Here is a 22,931-nt window from a genome sequence, read left to right on the forward strand (position 1 = left end):
CAGGAAATTAGTCAAACATCATGGGAATCTACAAAAGCAAGAGGTGAGCCTATCCAAGCCTGAGCTGTTATCGAGGGCAGAGCCAAGTGAAGACACTGTTTGGATAACCCTTGCTCGGACATCTCAGCTCTGACTTGCGTTGCAAGGCAAATATTTACCTATGGCCTAAACAAAGTCAGTGTTTCAAAACTTTGTGCAAAATACTACATAACCCCCATCAGTTTCCTTGAACTTGTCTCAGAGAAGGAAAGATCTTGTGTCTGGCCCCTATGCAGACTGTTCTCAGGAGACAAGCAGGAAGAAAATGAAGTGTCTGATCTACTTCATGGTTTTATTCCTCATTTCTGAAGTCAGAAGCTTTGATCTTGTTATCGATGGAATCCCAGATGTGAGTATTTCCAACAGGGACCAGGGCTGCCTTCATTGCTGAAGTCCAGATCGGTGCTGCAACTGGCTTCAGCGAGAGCAGGACTGGGTCAGTGCTTCATGTTCTGCTCGTGTCTTGTAGTTTCTCTTCTACTTTGAGCTAAAATAGAATTGTTTGGTTTGGTTTTCACCAAATTTCGCCAGATGGTTTTCATAATTACTTTTTAATATTATTAAAACTGGGCTAGAATGAGCATTTCCAATTTCTTTTCAAACAGGATCTGTATTTTTAACTCAGCTTTGCTTTTGCTGGTGCTTTCAGCCTTTCCACATTCAGCTCGGCTTCTATATTCAGATTTTCAGTGGTTTAGATTCCATTATCTGGATTAAGAAGAAACTCAGAACCTACATGTTTTTTTGAATGGGGTCTCCTGCGTGGACCACCATGAATTTCAGCAAAGTTCCATATGAACTCAGATTGCTGTTAACAGAAATCCAAATACAGAGTTAAGATCCTACTGACTGTACATTCCTTGGCAAGAGGACAAGGTAAATTACAGGAAAAAAAAAAAATAAATAAAAAATGCAACTTCTAGGATAATATAATAATAAAAAGAGGTTTATTTATAGTTATGACTCAAAAGTCAAAATTTAAGGGCCTATACCTTTAATATGATAATATACTATTAATTATATTATTAATTCATATTAATAATATGAGATCGTATTTAAGTGTCTGCACCCATTTCCAAATGAATTAGAAACTGCTTCAAATCCAGATTTGCTTTTTGTATTGCTGTCTTTCAGATAAGCCAGCATGAATCACGTGAAGCTTTCTTTTCTTTTGCACGACTAACAAAAAGAACTGATGAGAGGGATAGTCTTTGTTTTCTTTCTTCTTACAGTACCTTTCCTGACACAGTGAGATTTCCATCCTGAGTTTATGATTCCTGTCAAAAATAGCCCAGAAAAATATTTCTGTGCTCCTCTCTTATCACTGTCATCATATCACATCAATGTGCTTAAGCAATTCTAGTTTATTTTGTGCAAACCTTTGTGTGTGCGCTGTCATCTAAGTTGGAGAGCAGCTCATGAACCTTGACTTCTTAATTGCCATAAATGAAACTGCTAGCAAACATAGAAGAGTTCTGCTGTGGTGTAAGAAGCCTACTTCTAATTATTCTGTTCAGATGTGCATTTGGAAAAGATCTGATGTTCTCCTTGTGTCATTTGGACAAATTTAGTTTCCATACATAAGACTGGAGACAATTTCTACTGGTTTGAGCAGAGCTTGCTGGTCTAGGTGATGAGATCAGTATCTGAAACGTCAAAGTTATCATACATTGACATATCCTGATGATCACCTGCCTCTTGCTTGCAATGGGCTTTTCAGGCCATTAAACATTATTCCTTGTTTCGGGAGGAAAGATTGTAAAATGATGGTAAAAGTCAAGATGTTAAGAGCAGATGGAGCTGGTTGTTCACAGAGGGAAGTGGAATGTTTGAATACAGAGCAGTTTGGTCTGAGGTGGTTCGCAACTCTACTTCATGCTGGTATATGGGGACATAAATGGATTTTGGAATTGTATGAGTGCTAATCAACAACAATTCAAGTGATAAATCTAACTGCAAGACAGCTGCAAAACATCTTTATTTCCTTCTCTTTCTCCTTTAGGAAGTGGAAAATCTGATTGACATAGAAATCGATGGATTTCCTTCAAGCTCCAGGACAAGAAATGGCAGGTACCAGGTACAGTACCCAGCAATGCTTCAACACAAAAGGAAAACAGGAATCCCTAGGAGCTCTCCCCACGCAGTTTGTTCCATTTCAAGGGTTGTGAATGTGCAATCAGGTGGGACCATCAGATACTTAAATACACTGAGACAGTCACACATCTAGTTGGGATAACTGATGCTACCCTTTCTGTATCACCTAGCACAAGGCCTTGCATCATATCTGACTTCCTAAGGTAGAACCATAGCATAGATGCCAAGAAATGGGTATACTTGTCTGCCTCATTTTGTTTGTGATACATGTGGGACTGAAAAAAACGAATGGAAAAGAAGAACTAACACAGACAATGTATGTTGAGACTCTCTAGTCCTGCAGATGGTCCATTCATTCATATCTAGTTCAGGTGAAAAGTGTTCAGCACAATGTAACGTGGGAAATCAACTGGGGATGTCCAAGGACAGGGAAGAAAAGTTATTTCCAGAGTGCTGATTTGTTGCAGATAATTGTACACTGTTGTTTTCTGAAACAGAAGCATGTAAAACAACATTGCATGAGGGTTTTTTTGTGTGTGTGTTTTATCAAGTAATAATTAAGAATCATAATAATGAAATCAGTTGTTTGGAGATGTTGACTTTTATTATGCTGAGTGAAAGAGATGTTGTTCAGAGTGGACCTTGTCCTTCATCAGAGCTCTGGTGTTGCCTTTCTTGATCTTGTTCAGTACAGCAAAAAACAAAAGACCATCTTAAGTAAAGTTGGATTTCCCAACATCTTTGAAGTCAAGAACAGGCAACTAAGATTCATCTTTATCCTAAGGTGTTTGGTTTTTTTTTCAAATGGGCCTCACACAGAGCCTAATTGTGGCTTATTGACACCTGAAGATCCTATTACACTGCCAGAAAGATGGAATATTTTAGCATAAATATGAAACAACCCAGTTCACACTTGCCAGATTAGTATTTAAATAATCTAATGACTATCTAAGCAGAATTCCTTACTTCTTCAGGGCATCATTTCTTTCCAACCTATCTGTATTAGCATATGGATTATGTTGTCTCTGTTCTCCATCTTTCTGGATACATAGAAATATAGACATATGCATATAGCAATTTGCAACCATACTTGTGTTTTTTACTATACTAGATTATTCATTCTATTCCCATTTATTATTTCCCATTCTTTACCTTTCAAATGAATCTTTGCAAACCAATAGAGTGAAGATCTCAGGATGACTTAATCTAGTTTGGAGTCACAATAAAATATTAATAAATGGGGTGAAAATAAACCCCAAACATCTTAAGACAGCAGTTCTTGGCCAACAGCAGGCACACAGTTAGTTACTGTTGCACACTTTTGTTTTAGCACTGCATTTTTGGTGTGATTTTAGGGTCGTCCTGTGTGGAACCACAAGTTGGGCTTGATGATCCTTGTAGGTCTCAACCAACACAGGATATTCTGTGATTTTATGATTTTCCTACAGTGAGCTTATTAGGTCATTGGCAACATGACAACAAAACTCTTCAGCAGAACATGCTGATTAGCTCTGAAGACAAATAATTGTTTTCTATGCACTAGATTAGATTTTTTAGTGAAGAAAAAAAATTGTCACTAAAGGATTCCAAAAACACTGTGCCTCAGGTATGCAAATAGTCCTTGAGACCACAGAAATAGAGTGGCCCATGGGCTGGAATGCAGATAACCTCGTGAACCTCTTGTGATAGAGCAGCATCGCAACATTCACACACAGTGGTTTGAGCGAAGGATATTGCAGAGAGCTAAATATCCAGAGCCTGCACAGATATCAGTAGAAGATAAGTCTCAGCACAGTGAAGTCAGGGCTCCGCATCTATTAAGACCATATCCCTAAAACAGTTCCTGAAGCACTTCTTGTCTGCGGCCCAACACAAACTGTTCCACACATTAGAAGCTCCACAAGATACTGCTTCTGTGCAATGCAGCCATCAGCAGATCTAAATGTGGTTTCAAAGAAAGGACCAGCCACAAGTTTTCTCACTTGAAATAACACATAGGTCTCTTCAAGGCCTGTGTTTTCAATATCTACACCAGCACTCAAACATAAAGTGTAATTATTTACAGCTCTGTCCTCTTGACCTGTTGGAATAATTAAGCTCTGCAACCTTTGGGATCCCAGGGGGGTGGTTGGGCCAACTCATGTCTGATCAGTAACAACAGTGATCGAAGTCACTACAAATCCGATGTGAAGGGTTTAGTTCACTGCACAATTATATTTGTAGGGTTTCATGATGGGCTGTGCAAGGATCAATCCATCATGCTTTGCAGAGTGTACCTACAGTGCCATAAACCTTCAGGTCCTGAAATCTCAGTCTGAATGCTTCAGGTGGAACCTGTACAGCTGTGAAACAAAACCTCAGTTTGTTCTCAGTGAGATGGGAATCCTGCAGTCTATCTCACTTAAAAGAATCCTTAAAATCACTTCATTAAAGTGATCTTGCTATGAGATGTATCACCTCTTAATCATATCTAGACTTTCCTGGTGTATAAATAAGCTTCAAACTAAATGTACAGCAAGCTTTATATATGTCATTTGGCTAAATCAGTCGCTGTAAGCATCATCTGTGGGTTTGGGTCATTCAAGTGCTACTTACATCTGTGATAGAACTGGTCTGGTTTGGGACATATTTATAATTAATCCATCATTATGTGAAATAGTCTCCCTAGGCTCCTGATCATCATCAGTGGAGTTGAAGAGTTTCATTTTGTGGTATATAGTAGCATGTGAAGTAGTTTAGGGAGTCTCTAGCATCATAAAAATGTGAGAGCTGTCAGAGCTTTGTGTTTTATAGACCCAGCTTAAGGCAAGACCATCATCTTCATAGACCTCCTTTGGACACTTTATAATAGTTTTATGTTCTTCTTACATCATGGCACCCAAACTACACTCAGTACTCAAGATGAGACCTCACAGTGCAGAGGGGACAACCCCTTCCCTCTCCCATCTTACAGTGCTGGGCCTGGTGCACCCCAGAGTATGGATGGTGAGTCACCAATTGGAACAGTCAGGACAGTTTAGGCCATGACTTATTCAACCAAATGGAAGTATCTATTTCCAGATGAAAGAGATTGTTCTGTTGTCTCTGAATAGCTGAGGTTGCTTGGTTGTGACAAGTTTTAGACTGGTTATAGACAGCTGTATTAATCACATGTCCTCCTACAAGTAGGGGAGCCAAATCCCACCCCAGGGACAGACGTGTGAGTTTCATAGAATTAAACAGAATATTTCAAATGACCACAAGATGTCACCACATTTTCATAGACATTTCCAAAATGAGACTGCTCATATGGCAGGAAATAAACCAACCATTAATGAGCATTGTTTTAGCTCATCTAAGCAGTGTTCAATCAAAACTGCACGTATGAAAATGTACGTATGCAATATCACTTACAGAAGGGATACATACTGCATATGCATATTGCATAAAGCGTAATGATAAAAGTAATTAAAACAGAAGGAATCTGCTCACTAAGCCTGAGAACTCAAATTCTGATCATTTTGGAAAGCAGCTTTTGGATCACTACCACTATAGCCACAATCTATGCTGCTGGTTTTGCTGAAATACTTACTCCATATTTTTCTTTTCTAGCGAAGCACATCTGACTGGGGGTACGTTGGAGATCTGGTGAGTTTTTTTCCTCCTCTATGGAGAAAAATATTGAACAAAGTGATTCTGGTTTTTTTTTGGAAATCAATTCTCCTGTTTGTTCAGTTCCTTGTTTTTACTGCTGGTTGGGTATTAACCTGATTTCTTTAAACAGCCGACTGTTTGCACAATGCTGTTTATACAACTGCTCCTCTGGGGAGAAGAGTATGGTAAATATGAAGAAATAAGCAACAAAAAAAGATCAGACAAAGGCAGTATTTTAATGTACCAGTTTAATACTGTTCTACAACTGCCTTGATTAAACATTTACTACACTAGATCAGTATTCAGCATTTCAGGTCTTTTTTATTTATGGCCTTTATTGAAAATAGTCATTCCTTTCTCCTCAATATATGATGCTGGGGATTGCTATATAATCCTTCTATGCTGAATTACACCAACAGAGACTTTCCAAGGACTGATTGCCTGATGAAAAGCAAGGAAAGCACTCCATCTTTATAACTTCTCTTTTTCAGATAAAATGTTATAATGAACTATATTCACATGGGTATCCTGCTGCAGTCACAGGTAAAATATAGAAGTGCCTTGAAATGGAATTCATGATCCACCTGGCTGCCATATTATAATAAAAAATGATCCAAAAAAGGGCACTGAGGCTATAAAAGGAGTTGAAATCACCCTCTAGGGTGTATTTTCTAGCTGTATCCCAAATTTATAGAGTTATTTTATCAATTACAGGTGGAGGATGATGACAAGATAGGTCTTTACAGCTACAAAGTTCAGTCCACTATAACATCACGACTGGCCAACACAATGATCCAAGCCAAGATGGTGAATAATGCAAAACGGCCCCAGCACATAGTGTTTGATGTACAAGTTCCCAAAGGAGCTTTTATTGACAACTTTACTATGTAAGTAGTGGGCAGATACCAGCCTTGTGCTCTGGTGGGTTCGATAATAAGGGTGAATGTGGTGGGAGAGAAGTATCCTTAAAAACAAAAGACCTTCTGTCATTTTCCATCTTCAGTGTACTTTGAGTGTGCTTTCTCAATGAAAAAAGTCTTATGTCATTGTACTATCTATCTGTCCATCCCTTCATCCCTGGTAATTATAGGGCTATTGGCCAATATCAACAAAACTTGACAAAAGGACAGGAGTCTCAAACAGATGACTTGTCTTTGGCAAATTGACACCAGATCAAAGGAGAGAAAGACCCAAATGAGAGCTTTCACTGAACAGCTTCTTCCAAAGAGGCAACAGTGAGCTCGCCAGCCAGCAGACATGAACTGATCTATGTTTCAAAACATGAGTAACTGCTTGTCTTACACAAAACACTGAGAAATGTGAAGAAGGTGTAGAAGAGCAGTTCCTCCTTAGAATATGAGAGTGCCAGCTTCGTGAAATAAAGAAGCAGCCAGGCAAAAAGATGCAGATCTGCTGGAAAACAAGCTTCATTAATTTGGCGTTAAACAAGAGCCTTAGTATTTTATTTCCCACTGGGTAATAAAGAGATTAGATTCGACTGATATATATATATATTGGGGGGGGAAGTAAAATAATAATTATTGATTATGAAGTTCTTTTCTTTTGCAAATAGACTGTCTTCTCTGTCCTAGGGATGTCAATGGTATAACATTTACCAGCTCAATTCGAGAAAAGTCTGAAGCCAGAAGAATGTACTCCCAAGCAAAAGCCAAAGGCAAAGCTGCTGGAATAGTGAGGTATAAGGATTTTGGGATATGGATACTGTACTGAACTTATTCACAGGTGACCCATCCCAGGAAGAGAGTTATGACATGGGATCCTAGTAAGAAAAATGAGTTGGAAAAGCACATTTTGCTTATTTACAGCAACTTTGATATTTAACTGTCAGGGACTTAACTTGTGCTTCTGCTTTCAGCTCAATAAAACATGTTGTGCTAATAGACAACTGCAGTTCCCTGGTAAAGATCACAGTTAGAACTGGATTCGGGAAATGTATAAATCTAAAAATAATGCAAAGAAGCTCTCAATTTCCTTGTATTTTCTCAAAATAACTCCACAGCTAACTTTTCAGGAGCAATGCCTTGGATATGGAAAACTTCAAAACTGAAGTGAATGTGCCCCCAGGAACAAGGATCCAGTTTGAACTTCACTACCAGGAAATGATTCGAAGGAAACTGAGCTCCTACGAGCACGTTATCTCTGTGAAACCAGGGCGCTTGGCAAAGCACATGGAGGTAAAGCAGAGCTGGTGTGTGTTGGTAGCATCCCACAGGTGGTTTGGTTTTAGTATCACATAGACCGCCATCCCAAGTGAAACTAGCCCTACAGGAGCATTCTCAAGAGCATTCCACTCTCCTTCTGGAGTTTGTCTGGGGGGGTTTGTGGGATCCTGCCACAACAGTGGCACTGCATCATACTAAATGTCCTCCCTTCCTGCCTTCAGGTGGATGTCCGCATTATTGAGCCACAGGGAATTCGCTACGTGCATGTTCCTAATTCACTTGGAGATCATTTCAATGGAATCACCACCATCTCCAAGGGAGAGAAAAAGGTAATAGTCACAGAATGGAAGCAGCATGAAACTCCAGTTCTCATATTTATTCCTGCAAAATTATGGTATTTTCTCATACTTCCTAAAAGCATTTAAAAATATGATCAAAATATACTAATTTTCATTATTGCTATCTCACCATATGTATGAGGTGCTCAAATGCTACAGTGAAAGCAACACAGAAACGGAGCATAGATCATCTTTCTTAATGCAAATCTTTTTATTTGTAATTCTGAAAACACAGAATGCAGGAATTGCTGGACATGAAAAAGGTGGATGATGAATGTCAAGTTGAATAACCATTGCTCCACATCTCAGTTCTGACTGAGAACGTCTACCTGGAAAACTTTTTTAGGATTGCTCTTTTCCCTGACACGCTTACCCTGCCTTTCTCTATCACAGCTCTTGTGTGTAGATAAACCTTCCAATAGTTGAAAGCTTTTACTCAATAAATGACTGTCAATGGCTCTGGGAAGGTACAACTCTTTTCACTTTCTGATAGAGATCTAACACAAGGTGTGTGATTCAGACCCAGAAAGTCTGTGTATATTACTACCGTAATTTATCAGGCAGTACTGTTCCTTGATATCCAGGATCAGCTTCATATCTCATTCACTCACATTCCTACTTCAGCAAACTAATTCAAAGGTAATGTAGACAGATATCATCTGAGAGAGTTTAATCAAGAATTTGAAGGCAAATAAGTGAACAGTAATTCAGAGCCCTATTCACCTGTTTTTATAGCACATTCTTTTCAAACCTGAAGGTGTTATTTGTTGCCATTATTCACCTTTATTGTCATGGCAGTATTCTTAACAGCATATGTAATAGATATATAGCAAAATGTCCCCAATATTAAAATAGTCCCAGGTACTCATAACATTAAAAGAGGGAGAATGTTTCACATTCCAATGACCTTACAGTATAAAGAAGGTGTTGCGGAAACCTCTGCAAGCATACAAGAAAGCTTGCCTTTGGATGCATCTGATTTAACTTCTCAATAGATTTTGAGTACCTGGTCAAAGCAGAGAAATGGTAACATAACATCTGTATAACCAGTCACAGGACTAGTGAGAAGAATTTCTACCACCCAGTTTACAAATTACAAGCTCTCGTTTCTTCAGGGGAAAGAAATAATGATAAACTTACTTTGAAAGCTAATTCAAAATATCCATAAAGTTCAAGTTAGTTTCAACTAAGAAAATGATAAATAAGCCAGAGTATTTCCCCCTAGAAAAGAATTGCCCAGCTTTGATGGAAATATTTGATACTGCAGATATGGGTCACCGTGCTTGTGTCACAATTGCTACTACTGAATCAGCACATCCAGGCAAACCTCAGCACAGTTTGTGTTTTCAGGTGACAAAGTCCATTTTCCATTTAAACTAGGTGTGTAAATAGAGAAGCGAATCTTTCAGTCAAAGAAGATATTTCATAAACAGATGAACTCTTTATTTCAATGATCCGCCTTTCTCACAACGTCTCATTAACTGATGATCACTTCTCATTTCAAGGCTCATGTTTCTTTCAAGCCTACAATGGCTCAACAACGAAAATGCCCCACTTGCTCAGCCACAGCAGTAGATGGAAATTTTGTGGTGCAGTATGACGTGAACAGGGAAAGCACAGGTGGAGAATTAGAAGTAAGTATCTCTGTTTAACCAGGACCGGTGAATACAGGAATTGCTGCCATTAGACCAACTGTGCTAAGCCTCATCATTACATTACTTCTGCAGTTCGCTAGGCAGAAATTAAGCTCCAATGGTACATGCAGAGAGAACAAGCATCAGAAAGAGCTCTGTATCCAATTGAAAGAACAGAGAGCTTTTAAATGGACAGAATGGATTTACTTAATTTATGACTAAGTCACGATCCTACATATAGTCAGGAGCAGATTTCTGTCTTGTCCACAAGCCAGAGTCTTTAATACCTAGCAGTCGTCTGGTGATTTAATGTTAAATCAAAGGGCAGTCACTGGAAGTTGTGCTGATTTATTATGAGACAACCAGAACATCAATATTTTTATGTTAGCATGAAGCAAAGATAGTTGAGTTATAGTTGAATTATTACATAGAGAACAGTTTTTAAAAACATGTTCATTCATCGCCATGCCAGAGCATGGCAGTTGTATGAGAACCAGGCTCTGCTTTCCTTGATAAACAGTAAAGAGTGTAGAAGGTGTATGGCTACAAATACACGTGTATGTGCAGAAGTGGAAGTAACAATTGCCACATTTAGAGTAATAGTATTTTCTGCTTTGTTACTGAGTTTTCTGGCATCTTTACTAGGAGATTTTACAGAGAGGTTTACTATTTTATTTTGCAGATTTTTAATGGCTATTTTATTCATTTCTTTGCTCCGGAAAATCTTGATCCTCTGCCCAAAAACATTCTGTTTGTTATAGACGTCAGTGGATCAATGTGGGGACTGAAAATGAAACAAGTAAGTGTTTGACTTAAAGAACCTCCTGCCAACTTTTCCCATGTGCTTTACCATACAATAATATGGCAGGTTGCCATTCAGATTTACCAGATTTGTTCTTTACACTTTGCTCTGTCAAATGCTCAGTGCATTTGGTGAATATTTGATGAATCGAAGAGTTTGTGATTTTACTCTTTAGTTGTATTACTCCTTTCTATATTGTAAAGAAGAGATGATGCCAGTAGAATACAGATTTTAATTGTAAAGTGAAATTTTGACAGATCATACAGCATTTTATAAAGACCTTAAATATCCCCCCCCCCCCCCCCCCTTTTTTTTTTAATCTCCTTTATTATATGTTGGGAAAGAATTAGTGAAAATACTACTACCCCACCTTCAAAGAACTGTGGACAAGTTGATGGGGTTGGTGGTTAGGTTGGATGATCTTCCAACCTTGATGATTCTATGATTCTAAGTCGTTGACTGACCACTGAAGGGCAGTAAGAATGGATTCGATAACATAACTCACGTGGAAAAAGAAATGCAAGAAATATGATTTATTCTGCAAAAAGAAGACCTGGAAAGACATAATCAGCTTTCATATGTTCCAAAAGAAAAGCCCACCAACTGACATTAATGCCCACCAAAGATAGAATAGGATGGAATCAGATGGATTTACATCAGGAAAGATTTACATTAGATAATATAAAAAAAGCTTTGTAGTGCTAAGGGGGAAGTTTGTGAGATTGTAAATCATGTGTCACTGAAGATTTTCAAGAGCTGGATATTAGTCTGGGATGATCTAAGGACGTTTGAATTTGCTTCAGAGTATAATACCAAGGCTTGGCAGATTTCTTCCTTGGGGAAATCAATGCTGCAAAACTGGAATGTAGGCTAATCGTCACTTCTTTAAATCACATATCTTCAAACAGATGTTACCCAGCCCAAGATGACAGCACTGCAGGCAGAATTAAGTCTCCTGAGCTAGTACAAGTAATTCCTCTCTCCTGGACCACAATGTCTCACAAACTGCTTCTCTCTCTTACACTCTTTGTTGGCAGGTGTTAAGCAAGGATGAGTTGAGGCACATGGATTTGTTCCTGCTAATTGCAGTTTTTCTCCTGTGTTTCTTGAGTAAAGTTCTACTTTATGTTAGAAATATATTAAAAAAAAATCTAGAGAACAGATGTTGTTTATCGATTCTAACATTCATGTTCCTATTCATCACAGGCATCTGTTTACTTGCAGCTATGTTAAGTAAATGATTTCAAGAAAATAAAGTTTAAACCTGTTATTTCTGGAATTTCCTTTTTTCAGACCATCGAAGCCATGAAAGCAATACTGAGCGAGCTCCGTGCTGCTGATCAGTTTTCTCTTATTGACTTCAACCACAATGTCCGATGTTGGAGGGATAATTTAGTCTCAGCTACCCCAGCACAGGTTGAAGACGCTAAGAAGTACATCCAGACAATCCATCCCAATGGGGGTATGAGGTTTTGATTGCAAGGTGATCTTGACAGTTAGGTATCACAGGAATGGGTACCTCAGACAACATTCAGATTACTATGGCACCATAGGACAGATGCTTTTAATCTATAGGGCCTACCTGCAGCCTCACAGACCCCAAGTATCTATGAAAGGCCATCCTTATGAAGCAGGGCCTCACAAGCCCATCTCTAGGGTCTCCAAGGGCTGTAAGTTGTAGACTGCACAATGTTCTATTAAGTGCCACCCCAGGCAAAGTGTTCATCCTTTTTGTGCTTCATTTCCTTGTTTGGTAAACAAGAACAGTTGCCTTTTTAGACTTTGGAAGCTTCACTGTGATCTCACTGGAATTACTGGTAGTAAGAGGCATGAGGAGCCCCACATGGGGACAACAGCCCAGTGCAGAAAGGAGTATCAAGATCTACTCTCTTAATAGAACTTAGGGCAAAATGCGTATGGGTGTATAAATGGGCTTAAATACTTATAAATGTGTGTTCCCATCTTTTAACATCGCAGTACAAAAAATAACATGCTGGTGAACAAACTCAAGAGCAAATAGATTATAAGCTATTTCTACTCACAACATTATGAACCAGTCTGACACTCTCCATTTCAGTAAATGGTATAACTCTAAATGAGAAAAATAGTGAAGGTCTATTTAACACAATGACCAACATGTAACAATTTTCAGCTTCTGTTTCCTTAGGGAACCAGAGTGGTAGCAGATGTACCATAAGAATCACAGAGGAGAGGTTTTGCTGTTTTGATCTCAGGTCTTTGTCCACACTGATTAATTCCACTAAAATCCCAGAACTGATCTGTTTTTGACAGTGCGCTCCACAAGATTCAAACCTGTTTTCTTCATTATGACTTTGACAGGCACAAACATCAATGAAGCTCTTCTCCGAGCCACATTCATCCTGAATGAAGCCCAGAATTTAGGCATGCTGGATCCTAACTCAGTCTCCATGATCGTATTGGTTTCTGATGGAGACCCAACAGTAGGTAAGGATTCTGCTTTAGACTAGAAGAAAGGACAATGAAATTAGCATCATAAATGCAAGCAATACTTAGACATTTTGAGAGTAAGTTAAAAAAAATAATCTCTATTTCAATGTCTGCACTGCTACCGATGCTATAAATGCTATAGATGCCGTGAGGCTGTGCACATAAGCATTCATAAAAGATAAGCAGCTACAGAGATGCATAAGTCCTATAGGAGAGGTAATCACAACAGCCTAAGAGAAAATCTCCTCTTCTGATGATTTCAGCTCTTAATATGACTCAGTATCAAATGTAACCTCAAAATATGGAAAATAAGGTAGAAAGCAAATTGATCTGGGTTGAAATTGGTAAAGGTTAGAAGCAATCTATTAGTGTAAGATGCCAGCCCATAAGACAAACTGCCATAAGAGAGAACCAGAGACACTTCAAGGGCTTGAATGCTCACACCCTAGTGGAGACTTCCACCATTGCTCAGATGAATGTCACTCTGTGTTTTTCAAAGGTGAGCTAAAGCTGACAACGATCCAGAAGAATGTGAAGCAGAGCATAAAGGATGAATTCTCTCTCTTTTGCCTCGGCATTGGATTTGATGTAGATTATGATTTCCTGCAGAGAATCGCAACTGACAACCGTGGCATGGCCCAACGGATCTTTGGAAATCAGGAGACCTCTGCCCAAATGAAGGTACGTTTCTAGCCCATTACCTTTTAAGCTTAGGATCCAGTTTTGCTCATAGCTGAAGAGCTAACTCCACCAACTAGAGTGGAGTGGCTGTAGGTTCACAGTTCAGAGAGATGGGGGTCACTAATGTTGTTCTTTGATTTGGAGAGTCATGCAAGATGACAACCATGCATTAAGTGCAAAAATTAGGTGGGAAGTAACCATGTTACATGACAGCCAAGACCTGGCTGATCTGATGATCAGTTCAGGCACATAAACACCTTTACTCAAGTCTTTTAGTTGTAGTATGAAAACATCTTTAAGAACAACCAATCCCTTGGCTTCCAGAGGATTTGGGCCAGACCTCCTTGAGGTGCCCATGCACAGATGTGCTAAGGTTTAATTATAAAGCCTGCATTTGCTGGGGCAGGGAAAGTCTCTCTTGCTCACTGATGCTCCCAGTTTTGCCACCTGCTCTCCTTTCAGTCAGGGTGGCCCATGTAGGAGGCTTGCTTTGGGTACAGCAGACTCACTTCTCTGCTCTCTGCCATCTCAGAGATTCTACAACCAGGTCTCCACCCCACTCTTGAAGAAGATACAGTTCAACTACCCCCAGGAGTCGGTGTCAGACGTCACCCAGAGCAGCTTCCACAACTACTTTGGCGGCTCAGAAATAGTAGTGGCTGGGAAGGTTGACACTGCAAACCTGCAGCACCTGGAAAGCGTAGTCACAGCCACAGCGGTGAGTGGGGACCTCTCTAGGATATCCGCTCTTGGAGTTTGGGCTGGTTCATTCACTCATGCATACAGTCTCTTTGCTGGTTGTGTTATGCCTGCTTGGGTCCTGGGTGGAAGTGTGGGGAAACCTCACAGGGTTTTGTCCCACAAGGTTTCTTAATAGCTTCAAGTTACAGCCAAGAGCAGTCACACCCTGAAGCCTTCAGAAGAGCTTGTTTCTTATAAGAAATGCAATATGCTGGTTCAATTGCAAAGCAGAATTTGCTCTAAGATGATGGAGTCATTCTGCATGCCCTGTGAAGGTGCAGGGAGACCCCCTAATGTATCTCCATTCATGGATGAACCTTCTGCTGCTGGGGACTTCAAGCTGGTGGTTCTACATGGTGAAAGGTCCTTGTATTGTCCTTTCATGCTCTGCTTTGTGACCTATTGCTCATGTATAATGGCTGTTCTTCCATATGGAGAAGAATGAGGTGGGGAAGAAATACATCTGGATCCTTCTTTCTGAGGAGAACTAAACAACACTTACAGGGCTTTGGAACTGTGATTTGATACTTGCTACAGAAATCAAATATGTTCAATATTCTTCCCAGCTGAAACACAGCTCCCCTTCCAGTAGCCATTCTGAGGCTTTCTGATCTTGAAGTGACCGTGGACTGAGCCAGAGTAGATTCTTAATGCCAAGCATCTCAAGAGTTGGACAAAAGGGGACCTCAGAGACACCCCGTTCACCTGGCTCACCCTTCATTGTCCTTTTTTTCTCATTTATTGCATAGGCCAATGCAGAGCTTGTTATGGAAACCTTGCGAGATGTTGAAGAGCTGGATGGTTTCATGAAGAAAGACAAATACGCAGATCCTGAATTTACTAGGAAGCTCTGGGCCTATCTGACTGTCAACCAGATGCTGGCAGAGAGGTGAGGAGAAATGTAATCTGTGATGGGATGGACATGAAGCATGAGAGCAATCTGGTCCTTCCTGAGGCCACAGGGTTTCAAATGAGTAATGTAAATAAATCCGAGTTAAGTTAAGTTATATCTTCTGTCCTCACACTCCTATCTTAGCACTCGTATGTATCAGGTAATAGAGTTTGGGAGCACTTAAATAGAGGAAATCTATGACTTTGACAGACCCAGGTGTGGAGCTTACAGGAAGTGAAATAAATTTGCCTTTCTGAGCATAAGAGCTACAGAGTTTCAGGGGAAAAAAAGTCCTTTGACTTTAGAAAGTCTGATGAATCCCATGTGAAGAAGAACAAGATCTTCTGCTGAGACCAGAAGATGAAACTGAGCTTCTATAAGTCCAGACCGGTGTCCACAGAAGCCTGGAATAGTCTACTTGTACAGAGTGTGTTTGCATAGGCCTTCAGCCTTGCATTATTGCAGTGTCTGGATCCTACCACCTTGGCTCTATGACTGGTCTGTGGAGGCACAAACACTGCAGTTGGTGTGCGGAACTACTAACTATGCCTTCTCTTTTATCTTCCACTCAGAAACACAGCCCCCACTGCAGCTTTGAAGAGGAACATCACTAAATCCATCCTGCAGATGTCTCTTGACCATCATATTGTTACACCCTTCACTTCCATGCTAATAGAGAACCCTGAAAAAGATGAGATAATGCTGGCAGATCAGCCCAAAGACCCCAGAAGGGGATGCTGCTCAGGTCAGTGTTTCAGGCCAATACAGTGTCTGTCATTTCGGATTTGTTATCTTTGATTTTTAATAGCTAACATGTTCATTGTTGAGACAGGCAGTTTGTGCTCTTAGGGAAAGCTGACCAAATCTTCAGCCACTTTCACAGCATCCTGTTAAGGAAGTGCTCTTCGGAGCTATTGGATTCAGTGAGCACTGAATGTGCTGATATTGCAGGGAGGAGTTTCCCCATAAACATACTATGTCACAGACTGAACGTCTTCTTACTGGGGCAGGTATGTCTAGTTCCCCACAAGCTGTAGAATTGACCAAACTGTATCTCATCACCACTTTCATCTCTTGGAAGCTTCTCAAGGATGTTAGCAATCAGATGTATGTATAAACGGTATCTGAGATGTCATAATAATGTGGAGTGCCTTGTTAATTAAACTCTTGGATTGCTCCTTTAAATCCATTACTTCACATTCCTTGTTACAGCAACCTTATTTCTAGCCAAATGAGGTGCCTTTTTCTGGCATCAGCTGATAAGAGTCAATTGCAAAGCAATGGCTGTGGGCCATCCCCATCCACTTGTTTTGCGCCCTCAGAAGTCAACAATCTGAAAAAGCACAAGTGTTGCTGTTAGGAAAACATTGCCAGTGCAATGTAATGAAAGCACTGAAAGTACAAGATCAACTCCTTGGACAACTGAGTCTGGTGATTTGCAATTTATTAATAAATATGAGTGTTTGAATTGTCTATGAAGGAAAGAAGCAGTCTACATGTGGGCAATGGACAACATGCCACATTTCACACTGCAAGTGAGGGTGACTTTGCTAAGAGCCCAAGCACATTCAGCAGACTCAGTTCTCACACTCCTGGTTAACTATAACCATATCCTGGTGCTGCCTCAGTGAAATGAAATTTTCACGTTTGTCAGTTGTCATTTTCTAGTTCATTTATTTGTCTTTTCAATTTGAAAGTCTGCAGCTGAGACCCAAAGAGAAATGGGATGTTTGCTACTCACTCTGTGTGCTACAGCTCATGACTATCAAAGAGGTCAGCACGGGAATGGCACGTATTACAGTGGAAGTTCATGACAGATGACACCAGCAGACTAATTTAGATCATGTTTCTTTTGTTCTAGAAGATTCAAAGGGAGATTTTAACATTAGGTCCTCGTGTCCTTTGGTGTTAGACAGAATAGTTCAAAACTTGACAGCACTGAAATCAGGGTCAGAACATCTGTGGTTTCCAAGGGCAGTGGAACATGGCTTCTGAACCTTAGCAGAGGCTGAAGAAGCACTATCAGTCTTTGTGTAAATCATGCAGGCTGTGCCAAAATGTTTGTGTATAGAAGGCATGGGTAATCTGAAGCAGCCTTCTCTGCCCCTTCACAAATATGAGTTCAACTGTCTGCATGAATCTTCCACGTTCTCAAAAGATCGGTCAGTTGTCCTTTTATCAGAACCGTCTTATTGCAAAACTGGACTAAAGCTTCATGCCACATCTACCTTTTTCTTGGCAACTAGATTTTAAACATGCAGTTTTTCATTTGCCAGAACACTCAGAGCATTGCTTTGAGGGACCTATTCACATGAATGAGAGTTAAAATGTCAGGCTCCATTTTTCACTAACAGCTTATGGGTAGCTTAACTGGAATGGTAAGTGGATCATGTTACTCTGATGGTGAGGCTGGAGCAAATGGTTCCTAACTGTAGATTTGCCTGTAGTAGACAGTGCTATGCCTACTTTATGTTGGTATAGTGATATCAGGCTCTGATTCAACACATTACTTTAAAAACTACACTATTAAAATGTCGTCGCTAATGAAAGCCTAATTATGACTGTCATTTAACAGGTACTTTAGGATTAACTCCAAATGCACCCGATAATAGTAAAGGCATCCCACCATGGGCCAATGTCACTGCTGTACCGGTCAGCTTCATGCCTGAGCAAAGGAGTCCTCCTGTGTCTGCTGTCAGCATAAACAGAGGTAAAAGCTACAGCATTTCATAAGGTCATAGAATCATAAAGTTACTGAGGTTGGGAAAGACCACTAAGATCTTTCTTTGCAAGGAAGCACCATGCAGCAACAATGAAATATTGAGCCACTTTGACATTGAATAGATGAATCTGTAAAAAAATGCCTTAAGTTACAAGCGTGAGTATAGTTCAGACTCAGATAGGGTCTATTAGTCACCCCATCTCCTGCTGTGTTCTACCCAAGGCTGAGGCTTATCACTGATCTTTGCAGTAGCAAAGCTAATGTGAAGATACTGCTATTGTCAATGGCAGCAAGGTCCAGTGCCTCACCACTCTTTCTAAGAAGAAATTGTTCCTAATATACAACCTGATTCTGCTCTGGCATAACTTAAGGCACCTCTCATCATCTCTCTTTTACCTGAGAGAAGAAGCCAACCCTCACCTCACTGTAACCTCCTTATAGGGAGTTTTAGAGTGCAATAATGTCCCTGTTGCACCTGCAGGTAGCACGAAAACATTCAATACATTTCTCCTTGTCTTATCACAACAGACCCTGCTAAAGAGTCTGTCCCCTTCTTTCTTACAGCCTGCTTCTCACAACTATGTCTTTATGTTTCAGTTGACAATGACCCACATTTCATCATATACCTGCCCAAGAGCCAGAGGAACATCTGTTTTAATATCAACTCAGATCCCGGACATATCCTAAACTTGGTTTCTGATCCTGGTACTGGTAAGGGAATATAAAGTACAGTTTACATTACAGCATGCTTTTCCTTCCCTTATGTCTGAGAGGTGTTGGGAGAAAGAAAGTGAAGTGTCTGAAAGGAGGATGCATGGTGACCTGAATGTGGCAGCAGGTAGAGGGAAGTGGTTATTTCCCTTCACATCTGGAGTACTGTGCCTTGTTTGAGGCTTGTTGGTACAAGAAAGATGTTGATAAACTGAACCAAAATTAGTGGTAGCCACAGAGATGATTATGAGGCTGGAGCACAGGATGTAAAGAGAGACACTGAAAGAGCTGTGTTTGGTTAGTCTTAAAAGAGACTCAAAGTGAATGTTGTTGCTGTCCACAACCACCTACTCAGAAAACAAACAGCCTGAAAGTTCTATGAGACACATAGCAGAAGGACAAGAGGCAATAAAAATTAACTCACACAGATAAAATACAGATTAGAGATTAAATTCTAGGAAAAAATGTATCACCCAAGATTTAGGCAACATCTCTGCTCTTCACAGGAGTCGTTGTCAATGGGCAGCTAATTGGGGCCAAGAAGGAGGAGAATAAGAAACTCAACACCTACTTCGGCAAGTTTGGTTTTTATTTCAAAACCAAAGGCCTGAAAGTGGAGATTGACACGGAAAAAATAATGCTGAAAGATGGATCTTACAGCATCACATTGACCTGGTCTGACACGGGACACATCATTCGGAAACAGTAAGTTGCTGAGCATTTATTGTCTGTGCAACTTAACATTCGGCTTTACCAAATCCTGGGTGAGATCCAGGTTGCAAGTGCCTACATTTGGACATGTGCACCTTAGCTAAGAGTCTGAGCTCTCATTATGAATATTATGAAGTTAATGAAGATCAGACAGTGGGACCAAGAAAGTGATTCAGTTGGCCAAGCAGAATTAGGAAGAGCTGGATTTCTTTCTCTGCTGCTGACTACGTTAAGAGCCAGTTAAAGAACAAGCATCCCTTGTTCTTTGAGGTGCCCAAGTTATTTGAGGAGTCACACTCCTGACGTGACTCCAGCCATCCACACCTTCACCTGCAGATTGAGCATAAGCAGCAAAACTGGGCACCCTGCAGCACCCTTGTTTAGGGAAGGGGATCACTTTCTAAATATCCATTCTTTGTAACATGGGCTTAGATTTGTAGAGCAGGATTTGGTTGTGTGAACATGGGTGTCAAGTGTCCTATTAAACACCATTCTGCCAAACCTCTGGGTGCTGATCCCAAGGCTGTGTTTCTGTTGTCCTATCAGCCAGCTCCATGCAGTTGATGTGATAGAGCATCTCAAGGGGATTGAGTACTGACATGTGACCAGCTGGACTGAGCCCTACTCTTTTGTTTTGCCTCTGCTAGGCTTCTCATATCCGTGAAGAAAGAAAGCAACGTTACTATCAGAGTGGGTGAGGAAATGTCCTTCATGGTTTTACTGCACCGTGTGTGGAAGAATCACCCAGTTAACGTTGACTTCCTGGGAATCTACATCCCCCCTGAAAACCAGTTTTCTCCTGAAGCACGAGGGCTGATAGGTAAGGGCTGTGTGTTGGGTGGAGGGGAACACTAAGAAGGACTATTGCTAGGATGAATAACTTGGCTCTGGGATTGCTGTAGCACCTGGGAAACTCCAAGAACTCTATAAAGCACAAGCAGCCAGGAGGTTAGTCTTCATCCCATGGGTGTTTTCATAAAAGGCCTGCTAGCCTCAATGACCGTCATGGGGCTTTCCCAGCTTGGCTATTCTATAATGACTTGAAAGCCCTCAAACCTTTTTGCATTGAAGCTTTTAATTCAGCTCTCGCTTGAACTGCTGTTCTGGCAAAGGGCACAAAACAAAAGCAAGGGCTTAGTCCATAAGGGAAAACAGCCCTCCGAGCCCTGGACCCATCCAAGGCTCCCTTTAAGATGTGGGAACCCTGTGCAGCAGATTGTTTTCCCAAATACTCTTCACAGCTCCAATCTGCTTACGTAGAAGTTTTCTGGCTCAGAAGCAGAGCTTTTGGCCCTACCTATGTGGTCAGTCCTTTAGTGCTGGAGACAAGATGCTGTGATCCATGCAGGAGTGGTTCGCCTGCTGGATTATTACAAGAGCCTACCATCAGCTTACATCACAGCCGTGGAGGTTAGGACATGCAAAAAGCTTTTAAATCTCTTTGATCAGGTCAGTTTACATCTGAACCAGAAGTGTATATCCACAACCAAAGACCTGGGCAAACTCCAGAGAAACCACAAGCCACCATGGAAGTGAAAGGAAACAAACTCACTGTTACTAGGTAGGAATAATATGCTTGATTGCTCTCTTTACGACTTCTCTTTTTAATGGTTTCACTGACTGCAGGCTTAATTAAGGATCTTGGGGATCCCCTGCTTTCCCTCTGCTAACAATTAATCTGTCTTTAGCTGCTGGCAAAACACTTGGATTCTTTTGTATTTTCAATGTTGCATGAGCAGTTCTGGTCATGTAGCTGTCCAACATCTGACCTTGGCTGTGTACAAGTACCCGGGATCCCCACAACAGGGCCCGTGCAGTCACAGAACTGTGAAATTCATTGCATCCTGTGGTTGTTTCCACTCTGCACACACTCCCACTGTGGCAGAGCAGTGCCACGAGCCAGCAGGATTAACAATGTCTTGTTATCTACTTGTCGTGACTCTCATTTTGGATGGCCTCTTCCTCACAGGGGATTACAGAAGGACTACAGGACAAACCGCGTGTTTGGGACTGACGTGCAGTGCTGGTTTGTGCACAACAGTGGGAAAGGTTTCATAGATGGCCACTACAAAGATTACCTCGTCCCCAACCTGTACAGCTTTATGAAGGAACCCTGAATGCTCAAGCACTAAACCAGTTTATTATAGAAAATTCTCTGCTCCTATACACTTGGTAGCTCTCAGCCTACCAAGCCAGATTGACCAAAGGTGACATCACCACTATTTCCTTTATAAGTGATCAGTGTTTCAAATGTAAGTCCCTCTTTTCATACAAAAATTAAACCTATAATAAACTGACATGCTGGACTGTAGGAGGTCTCTAGCCGTGCCTAACAGCCATTGAAGTCCAACTCCATTAAAAATTGCAGCTATTTTGTAATACACATCTCACAGCAGACTTGTAATAGCACTGTGGCATCTGTAGCGTTGGTATCATACTCTTCAACAGTAACAAATGAGAGCAGTAGTAACACAACCATACACATCCATGTACTTAGAGTTGGATTGGAAACTCTGCTTTCACAGAGTTAGGAAAAGAAATAATAAAATGTTGAGCAGATTCTTCTCAGCAGCCCTAATGTAGGACAGGCACTCCAGTCATCTACTTGCCTTCCTGTACTGTGGTGTCCTTTCCTGTGAACCAAAGACTGCTATGCGATCCGTCTTTAAGTTTTGCTGTAAGGAACGTGTGGATCAATGCATGTTGAGTATCTCTTCAGAGTAGTTCTCACAAGCATGTATACATGTCTTCTGCCTTAAGTTCCTTTCTGCATAATCATCCATTTTCTAGATACTGCATTACTTGACTTGTATATTTGTGCCTGGGATCCCTGGCAAACCATTCAGATCCCTCACGTGGGGTTATTTCAGACAGCAGCTTTCACTCAACCTCTGCAGTCTTTCAGTTTTCCTGCAGGTGTCTCTTGGAAACCACGAATCATGGTTCTCTGAGGTAAAGCAAGGGACAAGCAACAGTGAATTTGTCACTGGCGACCTGAACTTTTAGACTGCGCTATAACTGGGGTCCGTATCCACAACAGCATCCTGCTCCACTCAGCTCCTTAAGGAAGGGGCGGAGTAGCCTTTCTTTATGAAAGAACTGCAGTATTTCATAAGGATTTTTGCTCATCCACACAACACTGCTGAGTTTGCAGGGAAACAGAACTCTATCCTCCCCAAATTGGTTACTTCTTCTCACCTTTCCCAGCTTCCTTGGTCTCATCCTTCCCATAAGCACCACATCAGCCAACACAGCAGCTCCACACAGCTAAGATCAGCTCT

General features: G+C 40.8%; 1 protein-coding gene across 1 annotated transcript; it reads left to right on the forward strand.

The window, feature by feature from the left end:
* Positions 1 to 234: 234 nt before the first annotated feature.
* On the forward strand, positions 235 to 21,961 carry ITIH2 (inter-alpha-trypsin inhibitor heavy chain 2). The gene is made up of 21 exons (XM_015866246.3): positions 235 to 388; positions 2,042 to 2,116; positions 5,725 to 5,760; positions 6,481 to 6,653; positions 7,359 to 7,463; positions 7,799 to 7,961; positions 8,171 to 8,278; positions 9,793 to 9,921; positions 10,604 to 10,720; positions 12,017 to 12,185; positions 13,064 to 13,189; positions 13,692 to 13,873; positions 14,406 to 14,591; positions 15,364 to 15,503; positions 16,079 to 16,251; positions 18,082 to 18,216; positions 18,826 to 18,939; positions 19,446 to 19,644; positions 20,298 to 20,470; positions 21,100 to 21,211; positions 21,620 to 21,961. The coding sequence occupies exons 1-21, from the start codon at positions 305 to 307 to the stop codon at positions 21,765 to 21,767; spliced, it is 2,847 nt and encodes a 948-aa protein (XP_015721732.2). The 5' UTR covers positions 235 to 304; the 3' UTR covers positions 21,768 to 21,961.
* The last annotated feature ends 970 nt before the right edge of the window (positions 21,962 to 22,931 follow it).

Source organism: Coturnix japonica, chromosome 1, assembly GCF_054131305.1.
Source record: "Coturnix japonica strain WE chromosome 1, WE-NBRP24, whole genome shotgun sequence".
NCBI lineage: Eukaryota > Metazoa > Chordata > Aves > Galliformes > Phasianidae > Coturnix > Coturnix japonica.

Bases quoted from the DNA above. Each gene is read 5' to 3' on its own strand.
- ITIH2 (XM_015866246.3), top strand. From the start codon at position 305: ATGAAGTGTCTGATCTACTTCATGGTTTTATTCCTCATTTCTGAAGTC. The intron at 6,654-7,358 runs GTAAGTAGTGGG...TCTCTGTCCTAG, and splicing joins TTTATTGACAACTTTACTAT to GGATGTCAATGGTATAACAT. The intron at 7,962-8,170 runs GTAAAGCAGAGC...TCCTGCCTTCAG, and splicing joins GCTTGGCAAAGCACATGGAG to GTGGATGTCCGCATTATTGA.